The 19204-nt window shown below is 37.3% G+C and overlaps 1 protein-coding gene across 1 annotated transcript; it reads left to right on the top strand.

Annotated features, from left to right (window-relative positions):
• The first annotated feature begins 11536 nt into the window (after nucleotides 1–11536).
• Nucleotides 11537–18185, top strand: dact2 (dishevelled-binding antagonist of beta-catenin 2). The gene is made up of 4 exons (XM_056470765.1): nucleotides 11537–11881; nucleotides 15051–15183; nucleotides 15376–15669; nucleotides 15941–18185. Exons 1-4 carry the CDS (start codon nucleotides 11627–11629, stop codon nucleotides 17770–17772), a joined length of 2514 nt encoding a protein of 837 aa, XP_056326740.1. The 5' UTR covers nucleotides 11537–11626; the 3' UTR covers nucleotides 17773–18185.
• Nucleotides 18186–19204: the final 1019 nt, after the last annotated feature.

Here is a 19204-nt window from a genome sequence, read left to right as displayed (position 1 = left end):
AATACACACAACACACACCCAGGAAAATACCTCGAGCAAGATATCAGATGCTGGTGTTTTGAAGGCCCTGTGAACGCCTACATACAGATGTATTTGTTTTCTAGTGTTCATCATTCACTGTCTCAGCTCCACATATGACAACAGATTCCTGTTTACCTTTCACTCCCACTGCTGCACTTCCTGTTGTTTGTGACCCGTCCTTTATTTCCTCACAAATACAAGTACACCTTATCACCGAGCACTCCTTTCTTCTGCCCTCTCTAAGTTTCCAATCCTTTAAAAAGCACCGGCTGTCGCTATGGTTGTGTTTGGAGGCCTTTGTGTCTTGTTTGGACAGCAGCATTCATGAAGTGAAAGAATGAGAGATAGATAAACAACGTTACTTGGAAAAAGCATATTGAAGATTTTCATTATCTAAAAGCTTTGCATTAAGAAGTGCAGATTAATATGGGACTGTTATCAAGTTACTTAAATGAGCAACATTCCCTGAGGAAGATACTTTGCTACAGCAATAAACAAATAAATTAATAAATAATACATTTATTTTGTATAGTGCCTTTAAAAGTTGCTTTCTCAAAGTTGCTCAAAGAAAAACACAGAAATACACACATGTGCTCTGCTCATGCAATCTAATTGGCTGATAGAAAATGTGATATTTTGCGAATAACAGCACTCATCCAGCCTCTTAACCCTTCACATGTGTATTACTCAGCCCACATACAGTGACAAGCAGAGAACACCCTACAGTATGACAAATATTGCAGCTGTTGGACAACATAATGTACTTATGAGGCTTTTTCAAGTGAGAATGTAGTTGTTTAGATTGCAACTATGCAGTTTATTTATAAGGATAGTGCCTATTTTTAAATATTTATAATTTCGGAGATTCAGCGCGTTGGCGGCCATTAGCCTGTCATTGAGCAAAGCAAAGACGGTTGATGTTCCATCACAAGATGGCAACAGAGACCGCATAATAATGTAAATTTCAAACTACAGCTGATCAAAACATTATAAAACAGGTAAGTGACAATCTAATTGGATTTCTCTCTATTGTATGTTGCAGTGCTGTATTTATACCATAGTAATCTGGTAGTGTTTGCCTTGGTTTTTTGGGGTTAATTTTTGTCAAATGCCAATTTCTACAGAGAAATACAGAAAAATCTCAGTAGACTGATGGTATTTCATGCCATTCAACCACATGATTTTTTTTATAACTCATCCGTTTTGTTTTTATTAAGTCTGCATAATTAAAGTCATGGCCACTTGAGTGACAGCTAAATCTCACTGCTTGCTGTCTCGTCAACTCAGCTGATTCCGGCTGATTAGCGCTGAACTCGGCATATACAGTTGAAGTCAGAATTATTAGCCCCCTTTGAAATTTGTTTTCTCTTTTAAATATTTCCCAAATTATGTTTAACAGAGCAAGGAAATTTTCCCAGTATGTCTGATAATATTTTTTTCTTCTGGAGAAAGTCTTATTGTTTTATTTCGGCTAGAATAAAATTATTTATAAATTTTTAATTTTTTCAAATCCATTTAAGGTCAAAATTATTAGCCCCATTAAGCTCTATATTTTTTCGATAGTCTACAGAACAAACCATTGTTCTACAATAACTTGCCTAATTACACTAACCTACCTAGTTAACCTAACTGACCTAATTAAGCTGTAAAGAAGTGTCTTGTCATTGAAATATCTAGTGAAATATTATTTACTGTCATCATGGCAAAAATAAAATAAATCAGTTATTAGAAATTAGTTATTAAAACTATTATGTTTAGAAATATGTTGAAGAAAATCTTCTCTCCATTAATCAGAAATTGAGGAAAAAAATAAACAAGCGGGGCGAATAATTCAGTGGGGCAGATAATTCTGACTTCAACTGTACATCATATTTTTGTGTTGTTTTATGTGGCTTTACACAGTCAGTTGCCTTTTGGAATTATTTTCTACAATTATCAGATAATATGGCATGCTCTATTTCCAAGGTGAGTGAAATTATATACTTATATTTATAAATATATTTGTTTTATTTAAGATCATTTATCATTTTCTTTAGACCTGTAATACACTACAGAATCTGACAGATTGATCAGCTGTAGGCTCTAGCAGTGTTCGCACTGTGCATACCTACCATGAGAGGGTGGAAATTAATGCAGCTTTTTTATTTATTTATTACATAATTTAAATTGATTATTAAACAGTCTACACAACGATATATTGACAAAACAAGAAAAGAACGACAACAAATAAAGGTGTGCGTTTGTGTGTTTTAAACCGTGTCTGTACTTGCATGGCGGTAGATGGGTAAAGAAATCTATTGGCTTTTTCTGGTGGTTTTTCCTCACATTACCATTCAGATAGCTATTGTTTAAAACAAAGTTTAAAATGAGTAAACGCTCTTTAAGTCAGATAAACTTAATTGAGACATTTGCCAAAAGGCCTAAAACTAATGAGACAAATACTGACCCCCCACACGGAGAGGAGACCGCAGTCTCATCAGCACCTGAGCCGGGGTGTCTCTTTCATCAGACAGATCAGATCCAGCTGCTGCGCAAGAAGCCTTCCTTGCATGGAATGGCTACCATTCAAGGTGTTTTAAACAATTTTATCTGACAGACTGGCAGAAATAAGCAGACATCTCCATTCTCACAACGAGTTTCTGAGTTTTCTCACCCTTCCAACCGAGTTTGTTCCACCGAGGTAATGTGGGAACATTACCAGATTTGTTTTGAAGCACTTCACCTCAAATGTTATTTGTTCTTCTATTTTATCTAGAAGATAACTGACCACGAAAAATAATTTAAACTAAGAGACAAACTATATGAGAAATTCATTTTATAAAGATATTTTTTTCCAAGAAATATACAAATTATATTTTTGTCTGAGCCCGTCCGCTGCTCAACTGTGCGGGTGGATGATTTTCGGTCAGTGGAAAGTAAGGATTTAATTAAGGATTCACTAATTGTACTGTATCACAATCTTCTGTCATATATTTGCAAATTTTCTAACATGTTATAATTTTAAAGATTGCATCTTGAGCGTCTGATTTTTCCTTGGTGCTGATGTGCTTTTATTACATTTAGATTTCAACGAAATATTAAAATTAAAAAGGAAACAAATTATGTCATAATGAATGCCCTTAATTAATGTAGCCTTTGACAGTAAGCCTCAGTGTTTCTTAACATGATTGGGGGAAGGGGGTGGTGCTGGACGCGGCAGGTGAGGGAGGTGTCGCCGCCACGCCATCTCTATTCTGGACGCGCCGGCCCTGTGTGTGTGTGTGTGTGTGTGTGTGTGTGTGTGTGTGTGTGAAGAGCATGTAGACTGATGGGCTAGGAGATCTCCTCGCCAGTTCTTGGACTTTTTGCTCAATAAAATAGTTAGTCATCAGTATTTTCTAGTCCATCGTCTGTATTTACATTCACCCACTGGCAGCCAAAATCCACACCTTACACTATAAAGCGTGTATAAACTGTGACTACTTTTATATTGTTGATTAGCAGCTGGGCATTTCACTCTGTCTCGCGCTGAAGCCTGTCAGTGTTGTCGACCAATCGCAGTCATCGGTCCAATCAGCGCAGATTAGCTTCGCGCTGAGGAGGGGTTTGGGAACAAATGAATCGCTGAACGATTCATATGGGAGTCGCTGGGATAATTAGGTAAAAATAAATGCAGATTATAAGACCATCAAAGTGTTTTTTGACCTTGCATGCATATTAGACTGTTGTTGGAGACCCTTAAAACCTAAATATGACCCTATTTCATGTATAATATGGGCTCTTTAAGCATTTGTCCCAAAGAAAGAAAAGCCCGTCTAAGCAAAATGCTAGCAGGCATTTGTATCTCCGCTCACACTCCGCTTCTTTGCTCTTATTTGGTCACCCCCGGTGGGTGCGATGACGCACGAACAAAATGGCTAAGGTTGGCCATGCCTACTTGTAGCTTCATTTGCGCTCTTCAGAAACCTATGGTTGACGTCACAGATACTACGTTCATATCTTTTAGAGTCTATGGTTTTGTCATCTCTTTAAACCAGTGCTTAATTTGTAAATGTAATATGTAATTTGTACGATAAACTGTAAAATGTCAATTTAATTTGTACCATGCCTGACGTCCACCACACAATTTCAGTTTCACCAGAACGTGACGTCATTAAACGGTGATGGTGCAAAAAAAGAGCCTTACATTTCTGAACGGTCTTTAATTATTTTGTGCCATATAACGTTATGGGTCAACATGTAGCTACAAACATAAATTGCATGAACAATCACTATTCAGCTCACTTCACTATTATGTGCAAAGTGGAAAAAGAATTATTAAATGCCTCCCTCAGTCTAATCTTCAAGAAGAGCCCACGGTTACCTCATGTTTTCTGGTTGATCGATTTGCTTCTGTTTCCCACTATCCTGATCCATCCACACAGTTTCATCTTCTCAAGATCTCTTTTGATCAGGCTCATTATCAGATTTACTCGTGGTTTAAACAAATATGCTTGACTGCCTTTTTGCCATTTTGAAAATACAAATATTATTTAGGTTGGCCACTATGCCATTATTTATTTTCGCTGCTCACTGTGCACGAAACAATCACCAACCAATGAGAGTGATTGTACACATAAGAAAGCCACTTGGCTGGAAAATATTGTTTAGAGCCAATAAATAAACGTGAACTTGCGCATAGTGACTACAGTCATGTGTGTATCTGACAGGGTTTTTGAGACTCTCTGCATTTGATTTTCTTTTTTATTACACAATTATGTCATCGAACTTTTGTATAAACGCAATATCACATGAGTAGCAGTGCGATATGGCTGTATATCGGCACTGCTGGGGCACTAAGGCACTCGGCCTCCAGCTTTGAGCCATTATTCTTTCATCATTATTCAAGACTAAAACTTTTGTATACACATTAATATTGTTTTATTTGTGACAAAGGCTACTAATCAAATACAAGAATGAACTAATGAAATATTAATGACTGATTCTACTGTTGTTAATAAATACTTAATGTCATGTAAGCTTTTCTATACATTTACTGCATAACAAATTACAACCCATATTTTGTAATGATAAGCTGATTGCTTTAATCGTCATTTTATCAGTTTATATTTTAAATGGTTTAGTTTCAGTTGGCAGGGGTCATTTAAAGAACACTTTGTGTAGATTTCCCCTCCGCACCTCACTTTTACCCTCTACTGTATTGTTAATTGGAGAATGTTCCCATATTTGTAATGGAGATCAAAGGCTGTGGATGAGCTGCATATGACATAACATCAGCATTAAACCATTGATTCATCCTGTAATTGTTATACGTATAGAGGCGAATGAACAGGAAAGAGGCTCAAAACGGCTGTGACATCACCATGTGGAAGTGCTTTGATGAGGATAAGGGCACAGGGACATCCAGAGAGGACAATGTTAGCTTTATTATGTCCAGTGGACCTGTATCTGCGGCATTCGAGATTCAGGGAAAGACGAGATAAGCATCACTTTCCCCTCACGGGCTCGTGCAGATTTGCTGGTTTGCAGTCCAAGAGCTTGGGCTCTCGCTGATCAAAGCCCACATCACACATACGTCACGTACATACAGAGGACAGTTTAGTAAATATGCTTATCAAAAAAAAAAAAAAGAAAAGAAAAGGAAAAACACAGATCAAAGTCTTAGGAAGTGATCTTATATTTTGGGCCGTTATTTTGAGGACTCTAAGGTTTCACACAGTGGAGGGGGGGGGTTAGTTTTACAAAAAAAGGTGGCGCAGTGGATAGCACGATCGCCTCACAGCAAGAAGTGTGCTAGTTCGAGCACCGGCTGGGTCAGTTGGCATTTCTGTGTGGAGTTTACATGTTCTCCCCGTGTTGGCGTGGGTTTCCTCCGGGTGCTCCGGTTTCCCCCACGAGTTCAAAGACATGTGCTATAGGTGAATTGGGTAAGCTAAATTGTCCATAGTGTATGTGTGTGAATAAGAGTGTATGGGTGTTTCCCAGTGATTGCAGCTGGAAGGGCATTCGCTGTGTAAAACATATGCTGGATAAGTTGGCGGTTCATTCCACGGTGGCGACCCTAGATTAATAAAGGGACTAAGCCGAAAAGAAAATGAATGAATGAATGCATGTTTAACAGAGCAAGGAATTTTTCACAGTATTTCCTATAATATTTTTTCTTCTGGAGAAAGTCTTTATTTGTTTTATTTCAGCTAGAATAAAAAGCAGTTTTAAACATATATTTAGCCCCCTTAAGCTATATTTGTTTCTGATTACCAACAGAATAAACCATCGTTATACAATGACTTGCAGAATTACCCTAACTTGCCTAATTAGCCTAGTTGTGCCTTTAAATGTCACTTTAAGCTGTATAGAAGTGTCTTGATAAATATCTAGTAAAATATTATGTACTGTCATCATGGCAAAGATCAAATAAATCAGTTATTAGAAATGAGTTATTAAAATTATTATGTTTAGAAATGTGTTGAAGAAATCTTCTTTCCGTTAATCAGAAATTGGGGGAAAACTGACTTCAACTGTATATGATCTTATTCTTTATAGTATTTCTTTATTTTCTTTTGTTCTGTTTTTATGTTATGACTCTGTGTTTGATATTCATCTGCATTATCTGAAAATAAGAAAATCAATAAAAAGTGTTTAGTATAAAAAGCGTTTTATATAAAACAATTAGTGTTTTTCTTTCAATTAACCATTGTATTTATTTTGGTATTTAAGTTCTATACTATATTAGAATGTGTTGTATTTAATATGTCATTTATTAATAATAACTAGTAAAACTAAATGATTAGAATACTGAAAAATCTGTATAAACGCAACATGTGTTTTGGGTATAATATGCTTCTAGAACACTTTAGTGTTGATGTACGTCCTGCACATGTTTTTTTTTTTTTTTTTTTTTTTTTTTTTTTTTGTGAAATTTAAACGGGTCAAATAAGACATTTAATGCTTGTGTTATAGCGCCGCCTGCTGGTAAAAGCACACATGTGAATCAAAATTACAGGAATTTTATATTAACTTTTTTAGATATAGAATTTAATTTCAAATTGTCTTTTAAAAGCCAATTTAGTATACCTATTGTATTTATTTTAATAAATCAACCATTTTAAATGAGGAAATAATAACCCTATTCATACAGTAGTCAACATCTAAAATGGGTAAGAACAATTAAGACAAATTTTCTTGACTACTCTATACACACACACACACACACACACACACACACACACACACACACACACATACACGATATATACATATATATATATATATATATATACATACAGTTGAAGTCAGAATTATTAGACGTCCTGAATTTTAATTTTTTTCCCCAATTTCTGTTTTGACAGTAAATAATATTTTACTAGATATTTTTCAAGACACTTCTATACAGCTTAAAGTGACATTTAAAGGCTTAACTACGTTAACTAGGCAGGTTAGGGTAATTAGGCAAGTTATTGTATAACGATGGTTTGTTCTGTAGACTATCAAAAAATATATAGCTTAAAGGGGCTAAAAATGTTGACCTTAAAATGTTTTTTAAAAATTAAAAACTGCTTTTATTTAGCCTAAATAAAATAAATAAGACTTTCTCCTGAAGAAAAAATATTATCAGACATACTGTGAAAATTTCCTTGCTCTGTTAAACATCATTTGGGAAATATTTAAAAAAGAAAAAAAAAGAAAAATTCAAACAGGGCTATTAATTCTGACTTCAACTGTAGATAAATAGATAGATAGATAGATAGATAGATAGATAGATAGATAGATAGATAGATGGATAGATGGATAGATGGATAGATGGATGGATGGATGGATGGATGGATGGATAGATACTTTCTGATTTTGTGTTAAAAATGATCCAGGCAAGATTTGTGAGATTAATTTGTTTAGATGCTTGACTTAATCAGGCCATCTCACATTTTATGACATTGAAAAAAAATGCATTCAACCTTGATCAGATTTGTTGTCTTCTGGCTTACACAGAAAGCACTGTTTGTTGAATTTATTTTGGTATCTCTTCTGTATCTCACTTCCTCTCCCTTATACTGTGGCCGGCAGATGTAAACTCATCTAACTGTAGATGAAGGACAGTGTGCTAAAGTCTGACTTTACCTCAGTAACAGTGATGAGGGCTCCAACACTGATGCTATCTGATGGTCCGTTCTCATCAATGCACGGTTCCTGTGTAAATCACCAAAAACAAAAAAACACACATCAGGATTATGGATACTCTGTGAAGTCTTTTTGATGCTGAGCATGGGTAACATATTCCCATTGTCTGTCTGTGTTTCATCATGAGCTTTGGGTATTCTAACATGTAAATTGCCTATATGTAAAATATCATTGCACTCAGTTTTGATGTTTAATGTTCCCTATTTAAAATTACTTTTAACTGTTACCTTGCTGAGCTATTTCTTCCTTGATGCATATCAATTTATATGAAGAAACAAAATGAGCACTGAAAAATGGGTATTCTGATATTATTTCTTCAAATTAAAATTTTTCTAATTTCTTTGAATCTTCGAATGTACAAATATTGTCAATATATACACTGTACACTCTAAAAAACTTTGAGCTATTTATTTAACCCAGAGTTATTTATTCCAACCCTGCTTCAATACACTTACCTGGTGGTTTAAAACAAGCCTGAAGGACTCAATGAGTTTGATCAGGTGTGTTTAATTAGGGTTAAAGCTAAACTGTACAGGGCTGTGGCCCTTCAGGAGTTTGACACCCCTGATTTAACCCAATGGTTGAGTTGAAAAATATTTGGTGCATTATTGGGTTATTTATTTGATAAAATTTATTGTAGATTGGGCGTCACAGTGGCGCAGTGGGTAGCACAATCACCTTACAGCAAGAAGGTCGCTGGTTCGAGCCTTGTTCGAGCCTTGGCTGAGCCAGCTGGCATTTCTCTGTGGAATTTGCATGTTCTCCCCTTGTTTGCGTGTGTTCCCTCCGGGTGCTCCGGTTTCCCCCACAGTCCAAAGACATATGGTACAGGTGAATTGAATAAGTTAAATTGGCCATAGTGTATGAGTGTGTTTGAATGAGTGTGTATGGATGTTTCTCAATGCTGGGTTGCAGCTGGAAGGGCATCTGCTGCGTAAAACATGCTGGACTAGTTGGTGGTTCAATTCACTGTGGCAATGTCTAAAATAGAGACTAAGCCGAAGGAAAATGAATGAATATTGTCATACGATTAAAAGTCACCTTTTGTTATTCATTCATTTTCTTTTCGGCTTAGTCCCTTTATTAATCTGGGGTCACCACAGCGGAATGAACTGCCAACTTTTCCAGAACATGTTTTACGCAGTAGATGCCCTTCCAGCCACAACCCATCACTGGGAAACATTCACACACACTCTCTCACACACACACACACACACTATGGACAATTTAGCCTACCCAATTCACCTGTACTAGAGCCAGACGGAATCTGCGGACATTTTTTGCTACTTCTGCCGAGAATTTTGGCACAAATCCACAAATTTCTGCTGAATTATTTTGGGAGTATCATAACTAAAACCTTAATATATGAAATAAAAAGTAATATTTTAACTTTTTAACTTTTATTTAATGTTTAAAATGCAAATCCAACTAGATTCACTTTATTTGGTAAACAAAGCAAGTCTCTCATATAATATATCTACTAAAAGACAGAAAATATTACTGTACCAACTGTATTGTACATAAATCAGATGAACATTTTCATATTAGTCACTAATATTACTGAAATTATAAAAAAAAAACGGAATAAATATAGATTTACACACATTTACTCAAGTAAATAAACAGAATTAATGATGGGCTGAAAAAATGTGTGCGCAGATTCTGTGTGGGCCTACCTATAGCGCATGTCTTTGGACTGTGGGGGAAACCGGGGCACCTAGAGGAAACCCACGCGAACATGCATACTCCACACAGAAACACCAACTGACCCAGCCAGACCTTGCTATGAGGAGAATGTGCTACCCACTGCGCAGCCCTACCTTTCGTTATTTTATGTACAAAAAAAATGTAAATAACAATATAGCTATATGTTTGATTAAAACATATTTTTAGCTTTATTCTGTAAACTTCTTATGACATTTCTTCCAATTTAAAGCAAATAAAATGTTACAACCTCAGAATCAATATTTTATGCAATAACCCTGAAAAGGGCGCTAAATGTCATTATTTTTATTTTAAAGGAGAAAGAAATGTTATCCCACATTTACAGAATGAAACAATCACAAAAAGAACATACCTGATACATACACAAGCAAATACTCTATAATTCCAGAGAAACCGATCATTTTCAAGTCTCCTTATATTTTCCATAGATTCATTGATGTTGAAGAATATTTTGAGTAGATTTTTTCATTTTAATTTACTAATTTTGCAGTGTCAGGGCGACGCAGTGGCACAGTAGGTAGTGCTGTTGCCTCACAGCAAGAAGGTCACTGGTTCGAGCCTCGGCTGGGTCAGCTGGCGTTTCTGTGTGGAGTTTACATGTTCTCCCTGCGTTCGCGTGGGTTTCCTCCTGATGCTCCGGTTTCCCCCACAGTCCAAAGACATGCGGTACAGGTGGGCAAAATTGTCCGTAGTGTATGAATGTGTGTGTGTGTGGATGTTTCCCAGTGATGGGTTGCGGCTGGAAGGGCATCCGCTGTGTAAAACATGTGCTGGATAAGTTGGCGGTTCATTCCACTGTGGCGACCCCTTATTAATAAAGGGACTAAGCTAAAAAGAAAATGAATGAATGAATTGTGGTGTAAATGAATGAATGAATTGAATTTGCAGTGTAATATTATCATTTTAAGGTTTTACGTTTTTAATGTACGGCATTGTACGCAAGAGGGCGCTAACAGCTAACAGTTCAAATACGTCCTTCAATTGTTTAAGAAACAATATATTAGGTCTTAATTGTAAGAAATCTACGAGACCACAAGATTTTTTTTACAGCTAACTCATGAATAATGGATTTTAACTTACCTTATTATTATTATTTTATCAATGCTTAAAGAAGTACTCTTCTGTACTTGAAGTACAGAACAATACAAACAAAAAACGAAAGAAATAAAAAGAAAAAGGGTCAGGGGTGTACAAAAAAAATAAATATAAATAATACAAATATATGTGTAAGTAAACACATATAAAGGGCCTTGTGGGATTACAGGATCTTGAAAGTTTCAAGTAAAAACACGGTTTTAATGGCTTTTTTACAAGTGCTTTGCTTTATATTGTTCGTGTAATGTTATAATTATTTTATTATAGCGGGATGAAATGGTTTTTGATAATTATATTTGCGTTTTAACTTACCTTTCTACTTGATTCGCTTGATTCGAGTGTTTGATAACGTATCCTCATTATTATAAATCACCTATGCATTTACTTGATTATGATTGGCAGATAAACTGAGCAGCCTTAACCAATGTCAGCCAATCAGCAAAGAGAAAGGGCGTGATTTTCAGAATATAGGCGTGGCTAGCTTTTACACCACCCCGTACAGGTACAGTATACCCTAACGCGCTCTGTCCAAACACAATAGTTGATTCGCACTGTGGAAGCTCAGTCGCATAGCGGATCTCATTATTATTTCACTCGAGTCTCTGGATATGTCTAAACGGCACGTCTGATAATGCTGGGAAGAAAAGTACCTGGATCAGGTGTGCTGAGCGCGGGTGCGGGAAAGGATCGGGGCAGGACAGGAGAGAGGCTGCACGCAGCGCTGGCCGGACTGCAGGAGCTGCACTTTCTGCGGGACAAACAGAGTGCCATGGTGCACTGGGCGCTGACCCTGAACAGAGACCAGCCCGACCCATCAAAACAAGAGAATGTGAGCAAAGAGGAGCTGAGGCTGGAGGCAACACTTTCTCTACTCAAACAACAGCTGGTAAGAAATTAAAAAAAGATTCAAGATATAAACATAAAGGTTTTTTTTAAAGACATGCACTTAAAATGGAAAAATTTGTTGCTAAAATGTATATGGGGATAAACTATGAAGTAAAACAAGCGGAAATTTTTAGTCAAACATTTGAACCATTTACTTCTTCCCATTTTGAGCCTACTTTTTGTTTGGTTTCTTTTATTTTACCATTAAATCGACTATATAATTGAAAACTTGGCTATTTTTCTAGCTTAATCATGTAATTGAGTTCATGATATCTTATTAAATTGAGGTAAAATTAGTTTTATTTTCGCACATTAGTCTATTTTTAACATTTTGGGACATGCTATTTTTGACATGCTGTTTTTCAAAACAGCATTAGTAGGCTACTATTTACCTATTAACTGAACAGTGTTGTACTTTGATAGTTATTGGCTGCTAATATGATTTTCCTATTTATAATTTGCAAAGATTACTGTTCTGAAATCTTATTAACCTAGTTGACCTTTTATCTATAGGTTTTCATTATTATTTTAATTTCCTATTGCAATTTATCAGAGTTGTGTCAGTATATTATTCAATGCAAGATGTGGGCCAAAATTTAGTTTGAAGGAGTGCACCTCCGTGAAAGTCAGAATGTGCAAATATAAAATCAACTTTACCTCAATTCTTATTAAAGACTAAAGACAATCTGGTTTGTTTTGGTCAAAAGTGCATAATGTGTAAACTATGGAGTAAACAAGGTATTTTTACTATAGTGTAAAGTTGTAGTCAACGCATATATGAAGCAATTAGTTCATATTTGTTATTGCTTTTCATTGTATCTGCTTTATAATTTGAGTCAATAGTTTACTTTCAATTGAAAACTGAGCTATTTTTCCAACTTCATCACTGACATGTCCTCATTTGAGTTGGTATAATATTAATTATTATAAAATAATAGTAATATATCGTTTAAATATTAAAAAATAGTATTTATATTATGCTTTTATAGATTTTATAGATTGCCTTAGGTTTATGGAACTTCGACAATCGCATCTTCAGGAAGCAAACTGGGTTAAAAGGCTTAAGTCATGTGACTACTTACACCAGCTAAGTAAAAAAAAAATGTTAACAACATCAAGACAGTAAGCACTTTAATTCATATAGCTGCCAGTACTACTACTGCCCTATTGAAAACTCCCTTTAGTGTTAACATAGAGATAAACGCATGCAGTGCGTTTTTTTGTGATTTTTTGTGACCGTGATTTTTTTGGTTGAATTTACAGTAAAATGTTTTTTCAAAATGATCAAGAACATGTTTCTTGATTAATTAAAATAATTAAGACAAGAATGGATGTTGTTGAACAGTTTCAGGACAACTTTGATGTACAGTTTTGATCCACTTCAAATGACTACTGTAGATAGTTATACCAGATGTTTAGTGTATTTTTTTCTCAGGTATTTTACATTATTTTGGAGCATTTTCCACTTTTTAGCAGCAAATGAGAATCTTTGCATAACCCACACATTCCCTTACTGCAGTGGCTATTTATTGGTGTATTTTGTGCATGGTTTGGCAGTATCCTTGATGACTGAATCCAGTACTGAACACAGGCTCAGCTGGGGGTCATATAGTGAGAGGTCATAAATCAAGGGCTCTGAGGGGGGCCAGTCCGTTTCTGATGATTAACCCAATTTAATGAGAATGGCAAAAGAGGAACTGTGGCCCAGTCGGCGACACAGATTTGACCTCGCAGTCGATGCACGTTTGAACTTTTTGGACTTTTGTTGAACCCTTCTAAAGCTCAATGGACAATTTGACTGTGATCTATAGACTTATAATAGACTGTCAGTAGTGGTCTTACACTATTTAAATTAATAATACAATGGAGCATTATTTCAAAAGAGCAGTTGATATTATTTATAATAGAGCATTAAATAGTGCATTAAAGGGCCAGTTCACCCTAAAATGAAAATTCTGTCATCATTTACTTATCAGTTTCTTTCTTCTGTTGAACACAAAGGAATATATAATGAAGAATGTTCAAAAAGAAACAGCCATTGGTTCCCATAACATTTTTTGTACCTACGGGATGTCTAAGGCTGTTTTTTTTTTTACCCAACATTTTTCAGAAATATTCAGAATAACCATAATTTGGTATAATAAAGGATATATGAGTGGGAGTAAATGATTTGGAAATGTTTATTTTTTGGGTTAACTACACTTTTAGATTCCGATTTGCTGTTTGTAAATTAATTTCCCATGAAAAGATCCTGAAAAAAACATGGATTTTTTTTTAATAGTGAATTACATTGTTCTAGATATGCACTGTTCTAAATTCAGCTTTGTGAAATCTCTAAAAACAAAGGACGCATTAGTCAAAATGTCTTTGTACCCTGGAAAACATCTGGCAAATCTACCTCCATATTTATCCAAATGTCAGCACCCAGCTGCAACAAACCCCTTAAGTTAAGAAAACCCTTCATTATAATAGTACCAGTATTATCGCAAAGGATTTTCTCAATTTAAGTGGTTTGTTTTGACCGGTTGCATTATCCACACAACCATCATTTACAGTAACACCCCCAGATAAAACAGGATTAGCGTTCAGCTCTTTCACTAACCGGCAAGTACAAAGAAGATTTTTGTGCATTGTCAGAGTTTGCCACAGGTGTGACTCTTTACTTTTCAGTGAGCCTCGACAGACATCCATGTCATTACCTCCTTCTCCAATACATGTGGTTTGCACAATAGTTTGTGTTTCTCTGCAGGAGAGAGATTAGTAACTTGCAGCACTTCCCCCAAGCTACCCTTTATCCTTGCCTAGTTAATAGTCAACCGCTTTCCTTCTTTATTTGCTTCCTCTCCCTGTCTTTTCTCCCCTTGTCTACGTCGTATAACAGCAGGAGTCATATCAGCCATTAAAAGTCTGGAAGCATCCAGTTTTCCATGTTCTCCAATGGTTAGTTAGGAATGAGGGTGTATAATAGTTAAACAAAGACTGTTGTGCATGACTAAATTTACAGTTCCCAAAAGTATTAGTCCTAAGAAAGCGTACTTTATAAATGTACTAAACATTGTATCGTGTATCAGATACCTTCTATGTAATATCACATGTTATAAAGATGATATGTTTAGTGTTGCAGCAATGAATGTAGTGTTTGATGTATTGAGTGTTTGTTGTACCTGCAGACACGTCTACGCAGACAGGATGTGGGACTGAAGACTCATCTCCAGCAGCTGGATCAACAGATCAATGAGCTAAAACTGGATGTGTGTAAAGCATCCACCGAACACCTAGAAAGTGACAGCAGACCCAGTTCAGGTAACTATACATATCCACATACATATATCATGGACTTCCTTTTTCACTTAAAGGTCAAAAATGTAATTTCTGCCCCACCAAACAGAATTGAAAATACACCACCAGCTTCCAGTTTTTTCAGACCTAGCAAGGCAACATGAAGCAGTTCTGGAAACTTGAACAAATTCTAACTATGCTAATTTCTAATCCCAGGGTTCTACGAGCTCAGTGATGGTGGTTCAGGCTCATTGTCCAACTCTTGCACCTCAGTCTACAGCGAGAGTCTGTCCTCATCATCTCAAACCAGTCTGCTTCCTCTTCTTTCCACCTCATATGCATCGCATGGTCGTAGTAGTTGTGGACAGACCGGTGTGTCCCGCCGTTGTTCTGCTGATGAGAGCACGGCCCAGTCTGATGCACCACGATCAGGAGTGAAGCTCGGTAGCAGCTTTATAAGGACAGCAAGCGCTCGAGCAGACAGAGCAAGACAAAGACCGGTTTCCACAGGTAAGCATGAAAATGTGTTCTTTGGAAAAGAGTATTGTTAATTTCGTCAACAAAAATAAGTGTGAAAAATGTTTGTTGTGTAAACTGTAGTCAAACATAAAAAAAACTTACCAATATAAATATGCGCGATTTCAGTTTGAATGTCAAGCCATTTTCATTAACAAAATGATCACTGGAACAAAGTGCAATGGTATATTCTCTCGTTTTTCATAATTTCGAATATGTAGAAGTACATTGTCTTAATCTTGTTTGCTTGGTTTCTTTCTTTTAGGGGACCTTGACCGAATGATTGGACCTGGTTTTGGCGCCTTCAAATCCACAGATGTGAAGAGCTCCACCCCCTGTAGTAGTCCTCAGAATCCCTCTGTAGACCCCAAGTACCAGAGTAACCTGGTGTCTAGCAATGGAACAGAAGTTTACTGTTACCCCAGTCCACTGCATGCGGTGGCCTTACAAAGCCCCATCTTCAGTTGTACCAGTGATCAGGGAAGTTCAGTAGCACTTGATGAAATGCCTGAAGAGGAAACCCAGAACCTCAATGAGGAGTCCACAAACTCCTGTTCTGTGGGATATATTAACAAGCTATTACAACGAAGCTCCAGTAAGATAAACCTGTTAAGCAGCATAAGAAGAAATGAGACTGTTAATGGCACACATGAGCAAAGACCTAGATCTCAGGAAATGATCTACAGACCGCTGAATGGACCTCAACTGCTGGGATCACTTCAACAATTAACAATGCCCTTAGAAAATGCACTGGAGACTGGAAAAACATCTGCGCTAAACAGCAATCAAAAACAGATGGAACCACCTTGTCTAAAGTCCAATCTCAAAGAAGTTGAAGACCAGATGTTGCATCATGGCACACACCCAGAATCTTCCCTGGATCCCCAAAAGAATAGCTTTCCCATACGTAATACTGCAGGCAAGGTCATTGCTGAGTCTGATAATGGACCCTCAGAAAAGAGAAGTGGACATTTACCCAAAGACTCATCTGTGGTCCAAAAGCCAGTAGAGAGGAGATCCAGTTTTACCTCTGAAAGAGATGGCAGTAGAGCTTCTTGTCATGATAAGAGCAGTACACCTCAATCCGAGTTTGTCCATGCACAGTTTGTTCCTGCAGGGTCTCAGAGGGTAAAGGTACGTCAGGCAGACAAGAAGACTAAATCTGTGAAACTGAGAAAGAAGAGCTCAGAGAAACCCTCAGCAAAGAAACAGCATCAAAAACCCTTCTCTCGAGAGTTCTGCAACAAAAACAAAACTGACTTCAAGCAGTCCGGCTCATGCAGAGGGAAAGTGACATATCTGGAAGAGTCTCCGGCACAGTCCTGTTCAGATTGCAGTTGTAATGGACTTATCAACTCACACTGCATCCAAAACATCCATCAGCAGATCCCATCCTCCAAGTCCACTAAGTCCCGTAAAGCATCTGAACCAGCGCACCTTCCTATTGACCATGCCAAAAAGAAACCTAGTTCTCGCAAATGGCCTTCTTCCTCTGAAATCCCATTGCCCCCTACTCTCCACACCCAGAGATCCAAAGAGATGTTAAACTCTCGAAAGGTAGCCATGGTAAGGAGTGTAAGTGCCAGGCCTCGCTCGGGTCATTGGGGGTGTCCTCCTCCACGAGCCCTTCCCCACTCACTCTCCACCTCCTCTTACTTCAGTTACCTGGAATCTAGATATCCAGCAGCGCCAGTCTCCAGTCGGCACCCTCCTCGCTGTGAGTCCGAGTTTTCAGAGTACTCTGCAGAGTGTGCGTCACTCTTTCACTCAACTATCGCAGCAAGCAGTGATGGAGAGATGAGCGACTACACCACAAACCGTTTTGGAGACAGTGAGTCCAGCCAGGGCTCTCAGACAGCTTCAGAGTCTGACAGCAGTCTCTCTCTGGATGAAGAGGACCTGCTGGAGGAAGAAGAGGAAGATGAAGGTGGTCTGGTGTGGGCTCAAGCTGCAATGGGAACCACAGCAGCAGGCTTTTCTCTACAGCAACACCATCGGTCTGAGCCAGCGGCCTGCCGCATTAAAGCTTCTAGAGCACTGAAGAAGAAGATCCGCCGCTTTCAGCCAGCATCACTCAAGGTTATGACTTTAGTGTAGCTTCAATATAGCTTCAGATGGATCATGTCACCTTGATCAGCTCATCTTGAGCTTTGCCAGAAATTTTGGACTCATATACAGCAACGTTTTACCAAACATCTTACCAACTTTGCTCCTATAACCCAAAATAAATATATATGTATCACATGCTGTAATGTCTACATCTGATTGCTGAGTTCCAGCTTGCTTAGCCCAAAAATTCCATGCATGAAAATGTCAATGCTTAACCTTTCAAAGAGTTGGGAAATAATAATAAAAAAAAAACTTCTCGACAACACCAATGTTCTCTATTGATATGTAAATAAACTGTACGCTGTAAATATGTTTTTTAATCTGTACAAAATTACCTTGTAATCAAATGTGCTGTGTAAAATGCACAAGAAAAACTATACATCCATGTAATTCAATAAAATGCTGTTGCTTTTGTACATTCATTTTTGTTGTGCATCTTTTCCCCCCACAGTATAAATGATAATTAACAAACTTGACTTAAAGTCATTGGTTTTCTGTTACATTTTTATGTTTATTGTCCGAGCTTAAATTACAGCACGAATAAAACTGAAGCAAAACCATACCAGATAATACCACACCAGATGAGCTTTCAAAAGTCTATTGTCCCCCATTAGAGTGTACTTGTATCCTCAAGATCAGGGGTGGGCAAACTCGGTCCTGGAGGGCCGGTGTCCTGCATAGTTTAGCTTCAACTCTAATCAAACACACCTGAACTTACTAATCAGTGTCTCCAAGATCACTAATTATCTATAAGCAGGTGTGTTTGATAAGAGTTGGAGCTAAACTGTGCAGGACACCGGCCCTCCAGGACCGAGTTTGCCCACCCCTGCTCAAGATCATGTATAGCCCTTAATATAAAGATCCCATATGAGTTTTTACAGTGATGCTATACAACAGTGGTTTCCAAACCTGGTTCTGGAGTACACCGAACAACATACATTTTGAGAGGCTTTTGCACCACTTAGTCAGTTATAGGTACAAGCCAGCAGGCCAGTCCCTTGAGAACTAAATCTTCCCCTTGAAACAGTTTAGTGGTAACTTTTGCACTGTCACTTGGATTTACATGATGAATTCTGGCCAACATGTTCCGCCAAAAGACATTCCTGAAACTAAAATCGTTCCCAGTTCCTGCGATGCAAATTCACCAAAAAGCAAGTATTTCCTTCAGTAGTTCTAGTTACTATGAAAATGGTCCTATGGTGTGAAAGTGAAAATCTTTTTCATTCCTGTGACACTTAAAGCTGATTTATACTTCTGCACCGAGTAATCGGCATGACCTATGATGCCTGCCTTGCTCGTAGTCTTGCATTTATAGTTCTGCATGCTGTTTGTGTTGCTCTGCAATAACACTATACCGAAACACTAGCTGGAAGTAGGTTTTTATGCTCCTCTATGTTGAGTAGTAACTAAGCTTGCTCAT

The sequence above is a fragment of the Danio aesculapii genome, chromosome 13 (assembly GCF_903798145.1).
Source record: "Danio aesculapii chromosome 13, fDanAes4.1, whole genome shotgun sequence".
Lineage (NCBI taxonomy): Eukaryota > Metazoa > Chordata > Actinopteri > Cypriniformes > Danionidae > Danio > Danio aesculapii.
Note: the sequence above shows the minus strand (reverse complement) of the source record. Positions and strands in the feature narration are given on the sequence as shown.

Bases quoted from the DNA above. Each gene is read 5' to 3' on its own strand.
- dact2 (XM_056470765.1), top strand. From the start codon at position 11,627: ATGCTGGGAAGAAAAGTACCTGGATCAGGTGTGCTGAGCGCGGGTGCG. The intron at 11,882-15,050 runs GTAAGAAATTAA...TTGTACCTGCAG, and splicing joins CTCTACTCAAACAACAGCTG to ACACGTCTACGCAGACAGGA. The intron at 15,184-15,375 runs GTAACTATACAT...TTCTAATCCCAG, and splicing joins TGACAGCAGACCCAGTTCAG to GGTTCTACGAGCTCAGTGAT.